Source organism: Toxoplasma gondii, chromosome VI, assembly GCF_000006565.2.
Source record: "Toxoplasma gondii ME49 chromosome VI, whole genome shotgun sequence".
NCBI lineage: Eukaryota > Apicomplexa > Conoidasida > Eucoccidiorida > Sarcocystidae > Toxoplasma > Toxoplasma gondii.
The window spans coordinates 3,187,106-3,206,292 of record NC_031473.1 but is presented as its reverse complement, the minus strand read 5'-3'; the positions used below and the strand labels follow the sequence as shown (position 1 = coordinate 3,206,292).

Sequence of the window (19,187 nt, the reverse complement as noted above, 5' to 3'; positions counted from 1 at the left end):
TACCACCGTCTCGTCTCCAAGGATAGTGCGACAAATTTTTGTGCAACTCGAGGACGTTTTTAGTTATTCCAAAAATTGGGTTACGGCTTTCCATCGTTGAGGCCTCGTGTGAAAGGTTATAACGGAAAAGGACAGTGTATGCTTCTCGCTTCAGTCTGTGATCTGCCAGAACACAGGCAGAACGACGTCCCGAACAAGCCATGAATCAGGAAACGCCGATTGGCATGAACCTTCCGATGTGTTGCATGGGTATTTGTATGACTTACGTGGGCTTACACACAGTTACTGTTTCACAGAAGTCATATAACGCTTGAATGAATGAAAAACTGGGGGCATGCCACCAAGATGTACATCAACCATGTGTCAGATTTGACGGCGATGACAGATGAACGGCTTTTCCAGCGAAGCATTCCGCCAAGTTCCGGTAAGTCCACTGGCCGATTGACTACATTCGCGGGAAACTGTAGTGTTACCTCCGGTGCTCGCTTTGAGGACGGAGAGAGCTGTCTGATAAGAAAGGAGGGACATAGCTGCACTGGTGCTGCAGCGAACATTTTCTGGTTTCATGTAACAGCAGTCGCTTACCTTATGCGGGTATAATGTGGAGCTTCGGTTCAAATGGCCCTTGTGCAACCGATTTGCAATGGTTTTCTCAGCGAATCCGGAAGCTGATGCCGAACGGAGGGACTCTGGCTTGCGTTTCGGCCAATGCCATGCTCTCCCTGCCGCCGCTTCCCGGCGAGAACACATTGATGGAGCAGTTCAGCTGCTTTCGTTACCCAGAATGTGCTGCGACAGGGGAGAAACGAACAAGGGAGCATTTCATGGGGCCTTTCCAGACAGCAAGTTCTGTGCAAGACATGTTCCTACTCCACAGTTCAAAAACCAGTAAGAAGATGCCTGTAACTGGAAGCTGCAGGACCCCGCCCTCTACACGATGATATTATGGGTTTTGTGGCGCCCCCGCAAACCCCAACCTGCAAAAAAATTCCTAATCGAGAGTCCGTGCACAGCCAGATCCCAACCCATCCGCCGAGCAACCATATACAGACGCATGCCAATTACTGTACTTGTCTACGGTGATAACTACTTTTTGAGCTGTATTGGTTGTCCTCGTCGAAACGAAGAATTGCCGTATCTGAGGTCCTTTTCAAGACCGATTAAGGATGTCCTTAGGGTAGTCAATTTTTGAGCGACTCCGGGTGACCCCCCTTAATCCATCAATGACACACACGTATGTGTAGGAAGGAACACAACTGTGCTGGGTGAAACACCGGATCATTTCCGCTTATCATTGACCTTAATGATTTTGCGCTTAGGCCGCGGAGCGAAAAATTCTCAAGCTCATGTATGCCTTCTAACACAGGAAACCGTGTGGGCAAGGTTCCACTGTTGGGCGTGGATCTTGTCCAGACTGACTCTAGCTTGTCGAGTGACGAGTTTGAGAGGGACGCACTCGTTACGAAAATGTGCAAAAGTCTTCTAGAGCCGGACGTGCTTGCTGAAACGAAGGCACATTCGTCTGAAACCGCCCCGACACAGCAAACTAATACACATGGTAAGGATGTTGAAAGTTCGGTATCGTCGATCTATTTGCATACGAAGCATTTGGTGAGGAGTTATTCGCATGAAATCTTCATTGTTGAGAACATTGAGTTTGGTGTATCTGCTTACATGTCGCTGCATGAGTGAACGCATATTAGAAAGGTTTCTCAGTGGCAGCGCCTTGTTTGCTCCGAGTCGAAAGATTTCTGCGGTATGAGGCGTCCTACTGGGCCCTTTAGCATTTAATTCCAGATGTTGGAAACACGATGGAGAAACATGCTAGGTAATTCCTCTTTACGGTAGTATTGAACATTGTGTTTGGCGAACGCATCTTACCTGCAGCGTTTTTACCATGTAGGATTGGCAACGCGGACCTCCTCGTACTACACCGCGTTCTCGTGACCCTCTACACCGATCAAATCATCGCCACCGTTTTCAATATTAAAGGGAGGCTTCGAGAATTTGGATGCTCCCACATAGTAAATACTAATTTTGTAAGTTCGCATCTTTTTTTTGAAAACGGTTCTTGTTCCCCAAAACTCGTGAGAACTGAGACTTGCGAGGCTGCTGCGTGTATCAGCCATCGCTTGCTCTGGTGATCTCACTAGCATCTGAGCGGTAGTTTTCTCTCGCTGTTAATACGAATGAAAAGAGTAGTTCACATATTGCTCCTAGAAGATATCCAATGTGGAATAATCTTGATGTCGTAGGACATTGGTTGCTTTGTGTAGTGTCGCAATTCGTCGTTAGCATTTGAAACGGCATCGGAGGCAGGCGGTTCTACATAAATTTGTAGTGTTGTTTTGAATTTCGTCTGCCCGCAGATTGCAATATACGCTCTGTTCCCGACCCTTTACCGTATCGAGTGGTTGCCGCAGCAAGGCGAACGTGCTGTATTCTTCACGATTGATCCCCCAAACGCAAAGGGGTGGATAGACATAAACGACCCTCATGACCGTTACCCCCCCTCGATGTGGACCGCGTTCAGCAACTTCCTGTACGATAAGTTCTTGCTCTCCTCTGCTCCGAACGGAATTGGCGGTGGCCGGTGAGGACATAGTGACGGGAGTCAGAAGTTGCGACCTTGTGCACCAGACGGTCTCTGCTTCGTCTCTTCTTAAGGCTTCAGCTTTCGCTTTCGCTACAGGAAAGGCGAGAATACTTTTTACCAGGTTCTCCGTAGCAGAGATCATTCACAACAGCTCTTCGCTGTCCGATGTTTTGCGAGTTCTTGGTCTCGTTCCTAAAAGAGTGACTTTGTTATTACTCTCACGTTATTCTCACTCACAAGCTCCTACACCTATCTGTGGCGGTACAAGACAAGTTGGAGAGGCACTGACGGTTATCGCTGTCTTTCATATCACAGGAGAGTAACGTAAACTCGCACCAGATATCCGACGTTTGATTGTGTTCCACTTGCACGCAGGTATGGTTTGGCCAAGTATTTGCAACAGCTGGGCTTGCCATTTTTCAAAGGATTTTCGCTGGGTCAATTGTGTCACGTGGTTCAGCTTGCCATTTCTCACAAGTTCCTGCTGGCATACGAAGATAATGTCCTCAAACCAGTCACAGCCTGTGCCGTCTTTGCCAATGCTCTTCTCGTAAGCCAGGCATTTTCTGTCCTTGTTTTTACTCTATGGTAATGTTGGAAAAGCATTGCTAGCGGCCGACGCTGAAAAACAAAACGACGTAGCATAACCAGCATTTGCCCGACAAAAGATGGCAACCGCGTCTACCTCTTAGACCTCGGGGAAGGACTGGCCTCACCAAGTCCACTGGATAACGTGCCTAGTTTGAAATGTATATGTATATATATATATATATGTATGTATATTTATATGTATATAGAGCAACTGTGACAAAAGGAAAGCCGACACTGAGCCTATTGACTCGTGGGCTGTGCTGGCGATTAACGGAAATAGTTAAGGCAGCTGAGAAGCGTTGTAGGCCTAGATCCCTGCCAAAACCGAAGTAACTACTCCGTAAGGTGTGGAAAGCTCATCGCCAATGGAAACAGTTCTCGTATCCTGGTACATACTGCTGTCTGAATCAATAAAGTGGCATACAGCGACAATAACGGAAAAACTCGCAGTGTTTGGCTGTATGGGGCGACCTGGACGCTTCAGAAGCAGTATCTGCTTATGAGGCTGCACCGTAAATGACCCTGTTGTCGCGAGCACAGCTAGACAGGCTTGGCCCTCGGAGTGAGAGAGCAGAAAACTGTGGCGAAGGGTGCACAGTTAGGATCTGGGATAACTGGTTTGTCGGCAAAGTAAACAAAACAACGTTGTGTGTGTGCTGTGGCGACCTTCGCGCGTTATTCCTTTTCCATGACGATCCTGAGTGACGTTTTCATTGCGTGTCGTGCCTTCAGGGCCTTCCAGATGCAAAGCGACGTGGAAAGAAGTGCATAACAGACATTAGGGAGATCCAATACTGTATTGACTACTTGCTTCAGATGTATCCCTCAGGATTCACTTTGTCGACGCTGAAGCGAAAACTGAAAGACCTGTAGGAACACGAAATGAGCGACGAAAGCTGCTCCTGGGTGATCACTGGGGATGCACCTGTTCACGCTCCAATATCCACTACTACTTTTACTTATACCTGTTCTGTAGAAGTAACACACGAATCAAAAACTACACAATTAGGGGAAAGAGTGAGAATCAGGAGGCTCGCGATTCTAGCGGAGCTGTTATAGTTACAGGCTTCATGGGTGTTTGGCGTTTGGCGTTTTTGTGATTGCTCTGAAAAAAGGTGATCTCCCAACTGCCTCATCCCTACGGTGAACAAACGTGCATTCTTTGTAGAACTGCCTCAAGAATTTGGACAGTGGCACCATCGAATGACAAAACTGTGCATGACGTCACTGATGCAGGTGTCTCTTTGCTATGACGTCCTCCGCTTTTCCTCGTAGATACGGCCGCGAACTCTGCCAGACGGTTTTCCACTGCGCGAAGCTGGTCGACTTGATGAACCTGCCAGAACTCCGCGAAGTATGCCGCATTGCAAAGGTAACGTCTGAACTGGCAACACGGTCGTTTGCGCTGTAGGAATTACCAACACAGAGACTACGCACCCCTACCGAAGATATGCTCTTTCTTGTCCATACGAAATGTGACTCAATGAGCGCTGCTGTTCGAAATAAGCCAGTGCCAGATAACAATAGTTGTAAATGACCACCCTGCGTTAGTGTCCTTCTTCGTTGCGCTGACGTTCGCTTCGCTTTCTGCTAATCCGAGCTGGAAGCACGAACAGTGCAAAAATACATACGTCCAGCGTGGTACGTCTGACGGTTGTTGTGCTTTTATAGGATGCAAGGCATATCAAAGTGGTGCCGCCAGAGATTTCGACAGCACCCGACCAGCCAATAGGACGAACATTCAGCATCCCTTCGCTGCCTCCTCCGCCACCGCCTCCTCAAAACTGTACAGGAACAAACGAACAACTGACAGACATGGCAGTCTGGTGAGACAGTCGCTCATCGGGATTACAGTTCTGAGGTCCGCCGTTGGATACCGTTCTGCAAGATTCTGTGCTGCTGGCAGGTAGTCTCCCTGCGAAACTTTAGAAAAACGCAAGTGTCGTTCACACCAAGGCGATGCGCTGCTCTGTCCCTCTAGAAATAACAGGTAAAAGATATGGGGGGGGAGGGGCCGGAAGGCAGCAACTGGATCGAGGAAACCAGCGACGTACGCTTTTCCCTTTCGTATTCGCGCAGTCGGGCCGAATTCTACTCTTGTTGCTTGTACACGTTGATGTCCCCTCATAGTACTTTAACACATCGGATGATCTAAGTCAGCCTCGAGGAAGAATACAAGTACTTAGGAAACGATGCTTTCACGTCTGGCCCAGAGGGCTTGTGAGGACGGCGTACCAATGGTCGTCGCCTAACGGACTAGCGAGCGTACTGTTCACCCGTTTGCAAAACATGTAGAAAGTGTCTTACATCTCGGTAGACTGTGCACACGATTATCTTGTACATATGTGTCAGGGTTTCACTCTTGCATTCCGCCTGAGGAGCGAGGCTCTCGGCATGGCGAGTGCTCCCGGTGTTAGTTGCCGGCGGGCATGTGCAGAAAATGAAATAATAATACTTTTCCGTTGTTGTGAGAGTGCAGCTTTTGCTACGCTTTGTTGTTGTCTTTTTGTTGCGGAGATGCGGCAACCACCTTCGGAGAAGCAGATTTATGTTATTCGATTGATGCTGTCTTACTTCACGTTTCCACATAGATTTCCGATTTAGACAGGTGCGATTTTAACTAAATAAAGGACTGCTGGTATCATTGATTCACTGAAACTGCGTTTGGGAATTTGAAAACACACAAAGGAACTAATTTGCGGAAGATTCAGTCGAAATTGGGACCTCAGCGACGGGGATGGAGAGGACCCATCAGGAGAGTACACAAAACACCAGTTCGCTTGTGGGTCTCTGAACAAGACTCGAATGCGTGCTGAATCCAGTTTCGCATGGCTATTTCATTGTCCATACTTTTCGTTCATCATTGAGTCACATCCTTGTGCTGTGGACGGCGGGCATTGCGTGTGGGACCTATCTAAGCACTGGCGGTTTGGTTGGGGCACCCGCCACCGGCTTTCTCGCGCTCTCTTTGTCTCGGTACGGTAAACGCTGATCAGAAATGTGAAGTCACCGTGTCAATGCGTCTTCCAGTTGGCGCCTGACAACCTGAATTCCATGCTAAGCTCGTCCAAACTTCGGGAGCTTCACAGTTTCCCTTGGAGGCACCTTAGCGTGTCTGCGTCGGTTTAAAATCTTCACGACTTCATTTACCACACGTGTTTCCGTGAGTAGGTGGCTGCATGACCGAACGTTTGCCACGGTCAGGAAGAGGTTGCAAGAGTGCGCGTTCTCGTACACACCCCGAATTCACAGAAAACACAAAACAGTTCTTCTCAGGTGAAACTCTTAACAGCCCAGAAGCCGCCGAGGGGCACCCAAGAGTGACAAGGTAGTGTGGACGAACAAAAAGGCGAATGAATACCCTAGACACATGCCTATCCCCACTTATCTCCAGCAGACTGCCCTATACATTTCTTTGTCGAGGAGAGGCCTTTTCCGCCTTAGCGGATCTACTGTGGTTTCCGCCTCCGGACGTTTATCGATCTTCACCGAGAACCACGGCTCTCATTTGTGAGGGAAGGTGCGTGTGGTCTGTCCATCCACATCGTCGTTTCGATTCACAGGCGTGTTTCTCGCACGCTTTTGCCGCAGTTCTATACAATTCACCAACACGAGCGGCGTTTGTGAGTGTGCTCGGGAAACGCAACGAGCTCTTTTCACTCTCCCACACATTCGCCATCCGTGGCGATGCGCGAGGGAATCTAAGAAGACCCGGAATTCGCGCAAAACTCGCAGAATCGGCCGAAGCGAGACGGAGCGAAGCGGACAAACAAAAGAGCTGGGGGCCCTGCGTGTCCCAAACATGTCGAAAGAAAGTTTCAGATTTGCGGTGCGACTCTCTGAGACACTCAGCTTTACTTGGGAGAGTCTTTCCCCTTCTCTCTATCGACCGCCGCCCCTGTCCACCAGTGCGCCACTCTGAAAGACAGTGAACGGCCACCTGCAGAGACAAAGCGGAACAACATTATGACAAGAAAACGTCAAGTCAACGGGGAAGAAACCAAGGAGCTGGACGGTGGTGAGCAGATTCACCTGAACCGACCCCTGCACGTATCACGTGCCTGTCGTTCGACAAAACCCGCGAGGCCTTGAAGTTTCACACACGCATGGGCAAGAACAACACACGTCCGTACATACACTCGTGCTACGTCTGAATCCCCCTACAACACACACACATACACATGTACGAGATCAGCTTGAATTGCTCAGATGCGTCACCCACATCCACAGCTCGTGCGTCTTTTCTCTCAAGAATCGGAGAGACTCCTCAGACCCATCAGGAAAGTCCCTGTGTTCTGCATCATAACAAGCCCCAACCTGTCCACAGAGTTCTTCACCGCTCGCGGTGCCTCGGAGCCCAGAACGATTTAGACGCGTCAGGCTTCACGGGTCGCCTCTCTCCTCCTGCAGTCTACACAGTCCATAAACCGTTGAGCCCGCGCTCCGCGCCACCTTTAGAGCCCCCTAGAAAAAGAGCTCCTCTCAGAGAACTCGCCACGACACCCAGACACGGAACAAACGCACGGAACCTCGACCAGAGTAAACGGATCGAGTTTGAATCTTGCAAAGACAACTCGCGACCTACATGCGAGAGAGAAAGTCAAACCGCAGAGTCCTCAGCCAGACCTGTTGGCTCTCGGGGGACAAAGTTCGAGGAAGGAGAACTGCACATCGTGCAGCTGCTCGCTCGCCAAGCGTCCGAGAGAGAAACGCCGTGACCCTCTCCTTGTCGTAGAAACTCGCATACAGAAAGAGACCTGACCAGGCGAAGACTGACACGACGCAAAACCGGAAAGAAAACAAATACAAACACGTCTCTGTCGCCATGACGCAGCGCAGCGCCCTCGATTGGAAAACAAACAAGGATACTGTGACTGTTGTACACCACCACCCCCCAACGGACTGTTGTAGACACCTCAAAGTGCTGAATTTCAGTATCCTGCACGTTCGCTCAAGGCCCACTCACAGCCTCGACACGAAAGAACACAACACTCGATGAGACCACCCTTAAAACCCGATTTGTTGGCACATTGTGCAGCGTCAAAAGAAATCCCATCCAAAACTGATGGCCTCTTAGTATTGATGTCACTGTGTCGAGACGATCTTCGGTTACACCACTGTGTGAGAAACACGAAACGAATGAGAGACGGGGAGCGATCGTCTGGCCGCAAAGATCGGCGTGTGAAGCGCGTTACCTCAGTCACGTTTACACACGACATAAACTCCTCAGACTATCTTTTTCCTTCTTGATGTACGCACTGTGCATTTCTTTCCGGGAAAAATTCACTTGCTTCTCCCCGTTCTAGCACTCGGAGGCGTTTTCGAAAAAATGCCTCAAATTCGCTCTCCACTCACTGGAACTCAAGAAGAGAAAATTTGCCAGTTTGCGGTCTCTTCTTCTCTGTTCTTCCCGAAGGGCCTGTTCGCGCTGTGTGGCTTCCCTGGAGGCAGAGGAATGACGAAAAATGAGAATGCCACTCTCCTCCTCTCGTCATCTTCCAACCTCTCACTTGCTCCTTTTTCTCTCCCTCTCTCTCTCTATATATATATATGTATATATCACGCCCGCTTCCTTTGCTCTCATAGGAAAGCAGGTCTCTGTTTATTCGATTTGAGTCGATACCAAGGTGAACACCTGCGATCGTCGCACATAACAGATTGCTCCTGAATGCAACGGTAGAAAAAGCTGTGAACGAAAACCTCCTTAACTTGAACTGCGGAGTCTACAAGGTCCACACCTCACAAGGATAAACGATGGCCATCTGTGCATCCACGTTGAGACTCAGTCGTTTCGAGTGCTTTCCTCACGACTGTGAGGTCATATATACCACGGGAAAGCTGTGTTTCGAATAAAAAGGGTGCGTAGCCGAAAGGCTGGCCGCAACAACAAATACAGCCGAGAAAGGTGAGCTTCCAAAAAACCATTGAACCGGTGCGTTGCGCGTTCCCTATCCCTGTAGTGCGCTACTCGTGCTGAATGTGTGCGCCACAGTTACGTTCCTTTAAATCCCTTGTGTGGAAGAGATCCCGATTCACCGCGTGTACGGACATCCGTGAAAGGAAACAACGGTACTCAGAGACGCCTTCGTGCATATCGGATCCCGATGAAGGCGGGGAAAGTTCGGCGGTTTCCACGGCAGAGTTTCGATGCGCGAGTACACTGTAGAGAGTCGAAGAAAACTGGAACTGTGAGCTGAAAGCTGCCTCGGGAAACTGCGATTCGCACAAAGCCCCACCCGCCCCCACGCTCCAAATAGTTCGAAAAGGAAGTCACTTTTCTAGGGAAAAAGATGGAGTCCATGGAGACCCACAGAGACGTGTCTCCTATATGTAGGCCCACAGTCGCACACACAGAGGTATTCGCAGAGCTCACATGCTACCTACACCACAACTCCACGTCTATATAGGAACACCCAACCACGAACCTTTAAACGCATCTACGTGGGCGAGCATTTTTCTTTGCTGAGCGCCGTTCCTTTGTCACACTCCCTTTTAACAATCCGCGTGTATACCCTTAACCGTAAACTGACCGGAGAGATTGGAACTGTGGCTCTCCATCGAGAGGAGAACTTCTCGCCAGGGATTTGTCACTCGAGCCGCGCGGACGCAGAGAACGGACGTTGGACGGGGCGAAAGGTCCGCAGGGCCCTGTCACCGGAGACACTCGGTGGCCTGGAAAAATCCGGAGAACATGCAGGAAATGCCTCTCCAGCATCCGACAAGTGCGCAGTGAAATCCCCAAACGACTGAATGCGTAATCCACACAGTTCACCACACATGTGGAGTCAAGTCAAGATACACCAAGAGTCATGTCTCTTTCCAGCGCCGATTTATAAACATAGAGACACTTTCAGTTCTTCTCTCTACGTGAATGTATATGATGATAGAAGGTACGAAGACCCTTTGCTGTTGACTATGTTCATCTCTTTCTTTTTGCGAGGCAGCGGAAAAACGAAACCAAGGGCCTTTCGATATCTGGCTTCAGGGCAAAATGCATGCAGAGGAGATCGAGGCAGCATCAGATGTACTGCAAACAACCGTACAGCGAAAACGTAGGAGGCTTGAAAAAAGAAGTCTGTCCCTTTGCAGATTCCTCACTTTTCAGAGGCATCGCCAAATAAGAGCGGTCGCAAACCGTTACCTCGTGTAACACTCCCTGAGGTAAGCAGAAGGAGGTGCCCGGAGCGAAATGGAGACAATCGAGGAGACAGAGACGAGAGAAGGAGACGAGTGACACAGACGAGCGACGGAGACGAGTGATCGAGGAGACAGACATAGGAGACGGACAGAAGCGGTGCATGATGTGGGCAGAGGGGAGAAAGAAAACATGCAAGCGACATCCGCAAGATGTGCGCCAAGGAAACGAACCACAAGACATCTTGACGAAAACGCGTCCTCGCGTCCCACAGGAAACCGCTTGCAAACAGGGACTTATGTGGGAAAAGACACGAGCAGAAGGGCAATGTGTGTCTGTCCAGAGGTCTTACGAGACATACGAGCGCAACGAGAGTTGAAAGAACCTCTCACACTGAACACACCGTTTTCCACTCTCCGGCAACCTTCTTCTTCTCTCTGACAAAAAACTCTTTTCTTTCCGCAACAGCATCTGTCACTTGCCGAACTTTACCCTGAAGTCGTAGAGGACGTAGAGGCAAACGTCCTGTTCGTGGACCTGCAGAAAAGAGAGCCAGACCCCAAAGGAAAGGCGTCCCCGGAAAAAGGAGTTTATGAAACCTAGAGACCCCCCCTGAGACTGTGTTACCACAGAGGAGAAAGACCGATTCTGAGGCAACTCTACCATATAGTCCCCAGAGACAGGGAGTTGATGCAGACCTACGAATCACATTTTACAATATTTTCCTCACGCGTGTTCTGTCCCTGCAGAGGGCTCAAGCGTGCATATATTGCCTTGCTTGATCTGAAGAAAATCTTCCTGCATTCACGACACTTTAGCAGCAGAGGACTCGCTATCAAGTCCAAACCAACTCGCCATAACATAAATGAACCTAGAACTCCCATTCACCAATGTGAGACGCAGAATGGAATTTCTACGTCGAGTCGAGTTACGATAACGCCAACTATCATTAATGTGAATAATCCGACACCTATTCGAGTTGTCTATGCACGCAGTGACGCTTGCGTACACACAGAGTATCCAAAACTATTCCTACACACCTACATATATATATCAGATCGCCAAGGTTGATTTGCCTGCCTGAACGCGCAAGTCTAAAGCTCGAGACCTCTAGGAAGACGCCAGGAGAGAACTGCAGTTTTTTTGGAACGCAACACCGTAAAAAAAGCAAAGAACACGGTCACCTTCACGAAAACTTGAGACGAAAACACATGGCAGGCAGCGCCTCTCTCCCGACTTTCTCCTCAACTTCTTCTGCTCCAACTCACACAAGGTGCGGGGTTGTAGAAGCCGTTCAGCAGCTCCATAGACGAACCCGAGCCTCCAGGAAAGATGAATCGCGAATTGTCGACCTGACACTGGGAGCAAAGACGAGACAGCAAAAGCGAAAACGTGAGAAACGCGACTTCAGAACAGACATGAAAGAAAAAAACACAGCAGAAAAAGAGTCGTAACCGCCAGGATGTCCTGGAAAACAACCAGCTCTTGCAACACCCGGAATGAACACAGTGCGACACACAAAACAATCACTGATGCAAATCCGTGCAAGCACATACACCTCCACATACCAACAAACGTATGCATATGCGTGTATATATATGTATATTCATGTACGTGTATTTATGCATATGCATGTATGTATATGTATGCATATGTGTGTATGCGTATACGCAAATTCATTATATGGAGACGTTGACGATCACAGAGAGCATCGTAGATGTAGTTGAAGGGGAAGGGAGCTTTCGACATGAATCAGCGCTTCGAGGTTGAGGAAAGCGAGAAAGAAGAGATGGCCACGAGATAAAACGGAGAAGACAGCAGGGGAAAAGCCACCGCAGCGATCCTTTTTTCGCAGATTGTTTCCCTCCTCCGACGTCCAAACGACTCACCCACAGAGACCTGCTTCTCGTTCTCCTGATTCATCAATAGCTTGCCTCTTTGTCGCAGCATGTGTCTCTCTATCATCCGTCAGCTTACAGTCACGCGTACATGTGTGTACACACAGGCGTGTATACAAATGCGTGCATGAACGACATACAAACAATAATATATATGTGTGCATATGAATGCGTTTGAAATTCTAAGCATGCAACCCAGTTCTTCGTGACTGCTGTTCCCAGTGGACTGCCTATGACAGTTGAAAGCTTTTATAGCATGGATACACAGAGTGAAAAAGAGTCTTTCTTTACCTGCAGAGGAATTGTGACATTGAGGAAGGGACCTTCGAGGCAGTCTTCCCGTATCGGGCCTGAAGAACGACAACAGAGCCTACTGTATGCGACGCGACAATACAACGCGTTTGCTGAAGAGGCTTCGACAACCAAGGAGAGAGCGAGAACAGTCTGGGAAGATATGTGCAGGAGTCTGCGTCCTCCACATCCGACGCTCACCGGAGTATTCCTCTTCCAGCAAGGAGTGGCGGAGTCGCAGGTTTCCGTACAAAGCCTTTCGGATAATCAGACCTAAAACCAAGAAGACACAGAAGAGACTACGACTGAAAGGGCAAAAGGGATAAGACAACGAGCGAAAACGAAAAAAAAGTCTCGCAACGCCGCGGAACCCCTGACGTTGCCTCGCAAGAGGGTACGGCTGCACACGCGCGTGCAGATACGCGAAAAATCCATATCTACTTCTACATCTGTTAGTTTCATACATCTGAACATGCCCCACCTCCTTCATGTCTACACACGCCATACTGCCCACCACAGACGCATACATGGCTCCAGATGCGGCCAAAGACCGATGCACTCAGATACGATTATTCATCTAAAAATGGGTATCTGCATCTGTGTACACATCTACTTCTACATATATATATATATATATATATATATATATATATGTGACTTTGGTTCACACTGAAGAAGACTGCGGGCAAAGAAGCTCATAGTGTGACAAGAGAGAGGAGGGAAAGGCGTAGCTGTCGAGACTGATTTTTAGGATTTGCGCAAGTGTTAGTATCTCCCGTAGACGCGTATAAAGATGTATGCAGTTCTCGCTGTCTCCTTCCTCGCTGGGGCGTAGGAATATGCATCATGCAGGTGACTCTTGAATCCGCATGATAGCTGGTGTTTTCTTCTTTCCTCTGCAGAGTGAAGAAAGCTCTTTCTTTAACGCGCCAAGTGTCGTCACGTGGCTTGCAAGACGCAAGAGGACGCGCTTCTCCGAGACACTCACCCCCGACTTTTTTTTCATGCTCCAACTTGCTCTGATAGTCGATTCGCTGAGAAACAAAGTGGAGACGAGTTCGCCGTTCATGATGTGCGTTGCATGCTGTTTTTTTCTGATAACACAGATGCGGCTGGGAGCCTCTCGCCTTAAGTGAAGTGCACGACGCATGTAGTATCCAGCGAATATCTGAAAAAACCACCCTTTGTCTACAAGCTGCACACGACATCCACACTGCTCGTCTCCTTTCAAGTGTACTATACAAACGAGGACCCGTCATCTTTTAGATTTTCCACGTTGCTGGTGGGACTGGCTTTCTTATTTGATTCCGTGGATCCTCGGTTGTTCACCGTAGAGTCACTGATTGAAGTCCACCAACACGAAGTTTTTGAAAGAATACTGCGGAAGCGCAGTTTTGAAAACCAATTTACGGCTCAAGGCTCTTCGACGGCGATCTCGGCGCCGTCCCTCTTCGATGCATGCGCGATTTTCCTTCCAGGCCCGGAGTTGAAGAACCCAGAATCGACGAGATGATTCTTACCATGTTCTCAATATCGCGAGCTGCACGCTCCCGTTGAATCTGGTACACTTCTGCAACCTAGTCAAGACAACGGGAAAACTGAAACTGATCTCATGCATGTGGGAGACAGCGCACATACTCACACACGTATCGATATACATATATATATATATACATATATGTATATGTGTATATGTGTATGCATATGCACATGGAGAGGGGTATTTACATCCAGAGGGGTTGCTGTGTGCGTGTTAAGCTTGTCGGAGGATGTCTTCCTTCGTTGTGAGGGAGCATACAGAGAAAGCCAGACGTCTTGGTTATGTAGCGCCACATGCATGCAGTGCATTCCTACGCCCCAGAGGGGTAAAACACAGAGAGGTCCACATACAAACATAACTAAATGTAAGTACATATATGTATATATATATATAACCACACATGCATATGCATATATACGTATGAGTTGAAAAGTGTACGTTCTAGTGTAGATGGGTTGTGTGTGTCTCCACGGACTGGGAAAACATGTGCGCGACAGTCTCTTCTTACCTTGGTCCATTTGTCTTTGCCTTTGTAGACGCCAATCCGAATGTCGTAGAGCAACCGTTTCGTCTCGTCTGACAAGACAGCGTAAGCTTGCTGGATTGCGCAAAGCCGCGTGGAATAGGCAGTGCTAGAGGACCTGCGAAAAGACCACAGACGAGAGGGAATTTCTTGTTTGTCGAGAAAGAGGAAAGAGAAACAGAGCCATCCCGAAAAGCCTAAAACATAGACGAGTCAAAACTCCTCTGTACATGCGCTAGAAACAGGCAACACTTCTCTCGACAAAAGGTTGTCTCTGCTCGTCAAGAGCTCAGATATACTTCACCACGAAGCAAGCCCTCAGCTAATAAGGAGACTTTTACATCCAAATTCACATGTTCATGTCTGTGCAAGCCGACTTTTACACTTGTACGTAGACATGTCTTGCGCAGAGGAAGAGTTAAACGATAAGTGGCTCATCAATGTATATTATATATATGTAGTATCGTTAACGAATACACGAGGCGTGTATACAAACGTATATATACATATTTATATATATATATATATATATATATCAGATGCGTGTATCCTAGTTCAGTAGATGTATGCCATCACTGTTTGGAGTGTTCAAAAGGTTTTCTCGTAAGTTTGAAAGGCCTTTTGAAGAGGAAACGATTGCTGCTTGTGTTTGTGAGTACGCTCTCGAAAGGATTAATGTGCTTAAAGTCTTGAATGAACGAATTAGGAACGAGTAAATCCTTAAAATTATATACTCTTGATGAAGAGGTTTTTGTGTAGTTATATTTGTTATACCGGGTTTTCCCTTGCTGGGAAGAAGCGTGGAAAAAATGTGCAGCGTGGAGTCACACAGGGCATCTCGGGAGCCTAGTCCTCGTGGCGTATTACCCCGCCCTTGTACATCTTTGTCTCTGCTCAAAGTTTTGCGGTTCTCCCAGTACGCCGCTAATACTTCGATGCAGAATAACTCCTTCCTTGTCGGTAAGATTCAGTGAGAGACGTGATGCCGCCACCTTCAGCTGGCCGGCTGTGGTATCTCATGGCAAACTGTACGGCGCAACGCATGCAACGTGAATCGACTTTCGTTTTGTGGTTTTCTCTGCAGGCAGCTCACTTGTCAGGATGATAGAGTTTACAGAGACCGTAGTAGATGCGCCGGATTTCCTCAGACGAGGCATCTGTGGAGACTCCCAGAACCGCATAGTGACTGCGAACTTCTTCAGTCTTTTCCTCTGGGAGCTCTGAATATAGCACAGCAGATGCGGGGCGGAGAGGCGAGACTTCATCTCGCGGACTTGCCTAAGATTTGACCTTTGAATTTCGAATTGAAACGCCGTCAGTGGACGGGGGATGTTGGGGGGATATCATATGAATTTCTCGACTCTCGTCAACAGCGGGGAACGGGGAGAGGCGACTGCGGCGTCTGCACTATTCCTTGGATACTGTTCACTCTGTAACACGATTTGGAAGATCTTTTAACAATCCGTTCCCTTCCTTACCTGAGCGAGACGACTCCTGAGTGTCGGAGTGCCGCCTCTCAGCCGCGAACGACGAGTCTGCACCTTTCTGTGGCTTCTCTGGAGAACCTCTCGCGATTTCGTTCAAACAGGACCCGCCTTCAGGCTCCGCATCTCGACTCCCGAGCGGAGCCGCCGGACTGGGTGGCATTTTCAGGCGCAGAACGTCGAGGGAGGAGGCAGGAGATGAAGAGGGGGAACGAGAACAGACTGACAAGAAACGCGGTGAAGAAAGACCTCAGAACGACGAGAAAACCGAAAGAACAGTTGTGTGGGGGTCGACAATCCAGGTGTTCGTACAGCAAGAGGCCCTCAGTGGATGTGAGTGCATGATGACAGGCCTCTTGCCAGCTGGAGAGGAGGAGAGACAGGTCAGAGACACGAGGCGAGAGGAGAGAGCAGGCGACTACAAACTCGAAAAAGAGCGCGTGCGTGTTCGTCGAACGACGGTGGCGACGGGTGCGACTGAAGACGGGAGAGCAGCAAACCTAGGGGTTGTTTTTGGGTCCAGTTTTCCGTTAAGTGTGGCTTTGTTTGTTGCTGGCGAGGAGATGACAGTAAAGGCGACAAACGCTCGCAGAGGAGAGAGACACATAGGACGATACGCAGGAGAAGTGGGGTTTCTTAACACCAGGAGCAGAGAGCAATGTGACGGTTGTAATAAAGACGGCAAACGAGGAGCGGAAAGACGGGATTTGCTTTTGACGAGCTGAAGACAAGGGATCGCATGACTCAGGTGCTCCTGGGAAGAGAGGCAGAAAGAAGTGGAGAGCGAGGGAAGATAGAAATACCGTCGAAAGAGAAGAGAGAAACAGTGTTCTCGATGCATGAGGTGCCGGGGGGAAGCGCTATCTGCTGCGGAGAGAGAAACTCTCCTGCAAAAGCACGGATGAGAACCTGGGTAAAATAGCTAACACGAGGCGGGCAGGAAGATTCAGACCGTCAGAAACTGCAGACCTCGGCCGACAGGAAGTTTCGCCTTTATAGAAAACGAAAGCGTGATGGTTTTCTGGACGGACGACATGGAAACAGAAGGGGCTTGGATGTTTCTGTGCCGTTGAACACGGCCACGAAGAGCAAAAACAGTTTTTCCCATGTACGGGAGGTCTACAAGGACGCGTATGCCTCAAATCTTGCGTTCCGGATGGGTAGTCGAGAAGAGATTCGAAACTCGAAGCATGCAAAGGCCTGGGACGAAATGTAACCCATGTAGATTCACCGTGAGGAAACCCCTTGACCGGGTGACGTCTTCGACAAGCAAGACAGGAAGCATCTTTGTCGCTCGAAGACGCTTGGGAAATGTGACTGAGACGAGAAAACAGAGCACCTCTTCATGGTATGAAAGAACATATTACAGAAGCGACTTTCACTCCAGCGAAACGCACTTACGAGATCGAGACTCTGGAGATTGAGAGCGACTGTTCGATCGATTCAGCGCTCGCGGCGGCCTTTGGGGGCCGCGACCTTCTCCTAGACGCGAGACTCGGCAGGCAAAAAATGGAGGAAGATCAGTAAAGAGCGTGAAGAACAGAGAAGATCGTTTGCTTTTTAGCGAGAAGAAATTGACGCGGCTGCTGCACACTCCAGGGTTCAAGCTCAGCGTTGGCATTTCTGGGGAAAGAGCATGCACAGCACGCAGATTGAGTTCTTTGCACACGGCTGTACTTGCACCGGCGCGCAGCCATGGCGAAAGCGCGGAAGGAAACGTACCGGACCGAACAAGCTTCTCTAAGAATGCGATCAAAATTGAATGGTAGAACAAGCGGTCGCCATCGCAGCTGTCTTTGCTCTGGAGCTCTGGTGTCATCCACTTGGACGAAGTTATGCACCGAGACAGACGCGTAGCAGCCAATCATGACGCCCTGCTATAGCAGGTGACAGCGGTAGTCAAACACAGGAACAAGAAGTCAGTGAGAGTAACTCCTTCATGACGGAGCCGGTGGACGGTACGGATATGCGTGAGATTAATGACACAGAAACGAAGGGCCGGTTGCAAACGGAAAGGTGCCTCGTGCTTGGAGCAGAACAGTACAAAGGTTTCAAGCCGATCGGGTTTGTGTCCTAGACAGGGAACAGTGACTAACACAAACGGCAGGTTCGGGGACTGTAACCGAGGGGAATTCCTTGAACTCAAGCAGCGCGAGTTCCTCTATGGCTGCAGCAGCTGATGAGGCCGACCCATCAGTGTGGCGTTATTCACGTGACACAGCGGCAGACGTGGCAGGGCATCGCAGTGTGACACATCGCAGTGTAACAGTACGGAAAGTAGGTTGTACAAATACAACTATGCCCACAATTTTTATGAGGAAAAGGGAGCCGCAAAGTTCTCGTTTAGCGTGAATCTAGCTAGCAGAGCCCACGTGACCCGGAACGCTGTCCGGTGACAAGCACAGGAGGGCTTTCGGAGGCAGAGGGGCGGATTCATCCTTCAGATTGGCAAGACAGCTGAAACTGTTAGTTTGGTTCAGCGTTACAGATTGTGGTTAGTATGGGGACTCAGTGGTGGTGCGCACCTGTAGCGGGATTCAGACACCCGGTGACACCTGCCGTGAGATTCCGCTATTTTAGTGGTAAACTTCCAGTTGACAGGAACCGCGGCGCGATGCTTTCAACATTCAACCTCCTTGATTCTAAAAACAAGTAGACCACGGGTGTACAGTAACTCACATGTCTACCGTCAGTTTAAAAGAATCTGGAGGCGACCCCGTCCCTTCCGATGCGGCGGACCCTAATAGGTTCGTCCCGCTTCTCGAGTTGATTCCGTGTACCGTTGGCCCGAACACTCATCCCTGCGGATTCTCAAATGTTATTTTGAAACGCCAATTTATTCCCTTGACTGTTTCGAAACAGTAGCGTCGCGCCTGATGCCTCGCGCCATGTTAACAATGTGGAAAGGCTCACCCTAATCGACATCGGTGGTGTGGTTCCCTCACCGCAGTCCGGTCCTCGATTCCCCTCAGTCGTTTGTGCCGTCTCGTGGGCTGCGTGGTGAAGTAAGAGATACACAAAGTGGAAATCGGACACGTAGACCTTGGGTACTGTGGGGTTCTCTTTGCAAATTCCATGTCAATTTTGGCTTGTGCGACAGTGCCCAAGAAGTGTGCTCTTCCCGTAGTG

The 19,187-nt window shown here is 49.2% G+C and overlaps 2 protein-coding genes across 2 annotated transcripts; one reads left to right on the top strand and one right to left on the bottom strand.

Annotated features, from left to right (window-relative positions):
• Positions 1-1,350: 1,350 nt before the first annotated feature.
• Positions 1,351-5,017, top strand: TGME49_244360 (hypothetical protein; the record flags this gene model as incomplete). Its single annotated transcript, XM_018780713.1, has 7 exons — positions 1,351-1,558; positions 1,888-2,039; positions 2,370-2,593; positions 2,972-3,146; positions 3,920-4,056; positions 4,463-4,559; positions 4,859-5,017. 7 exons carry the CDS (start codon positions 1,351-1,353, stop codon positions 5,015-5,017), a joined length of 1,152 nt encoding a protein of 383 aa, XP_018637549.1.
• A 1,305-nt stretch (positions 5,018-6,322) lies between these two features.
• On the bottom strand, positions 6,323-17,586 carry TGME49_244350 (DnaJ domain-containing protein). The gene is made up of 14 exons (XM_018780712.1): positions 16,053-17,586; positions 15,668-15,794; positions 14,560-14,692; positions 14,032-14,088; positions 13,500-13,545; positions 12,713-12,784; positions 12,512-12,570; positions 11,591-11,680; positions 10,815-10,859; positions 10,286-10,343; positions 9,718-9,859; positions 8,543-8,628; positions 7,773-7,959; positions 6,323-7,127 (listed from the first exon to the last, which is right to left on the bottom strand). Exons 1-14 carry the CDS (start codon positions 16,219-16,221, stop codon positions 7,070-7,072), a joined length of 1,329 nt encoding a protein of 442 aa, XP_018637548.1. The 5' UTR covers positions 16,222-17,586; the 3' UTR covers positions 6,323-7,069.
• Between the last annotated feature and the right edge of the window lie 1,601 nt (positions 17,587-19,187).

What these genes read in the sequence shown, in the direction of transcription:
- TGME49_244350 (XM_018780712.1), bottom strand. Translation starts at nt 16,221, where the DNA reads ATGCCACCCAGTCCGGCGGCTCCGCTCGGGAGTCGAGATGCGGAGCCT. An exon ending in TCAGGAGTCGTCTCGCTCAG is followed by an intron (nt 15,795 to 16,052) that starts GTAAGGAAGGGA and finishes TGCTATATTCAG; the next exon opens with AGCTCCCAGAGGAAAAGACT. An exon ending in TTTGGCGATGCCTCTGAAAA is followed by an intron (nt 9,860 to 10,285) that starts GTGAGGAATCTG and finishes GGATTTTTCCAG; the next exon opens with GCCACCGAGTGTCTCCGGTG.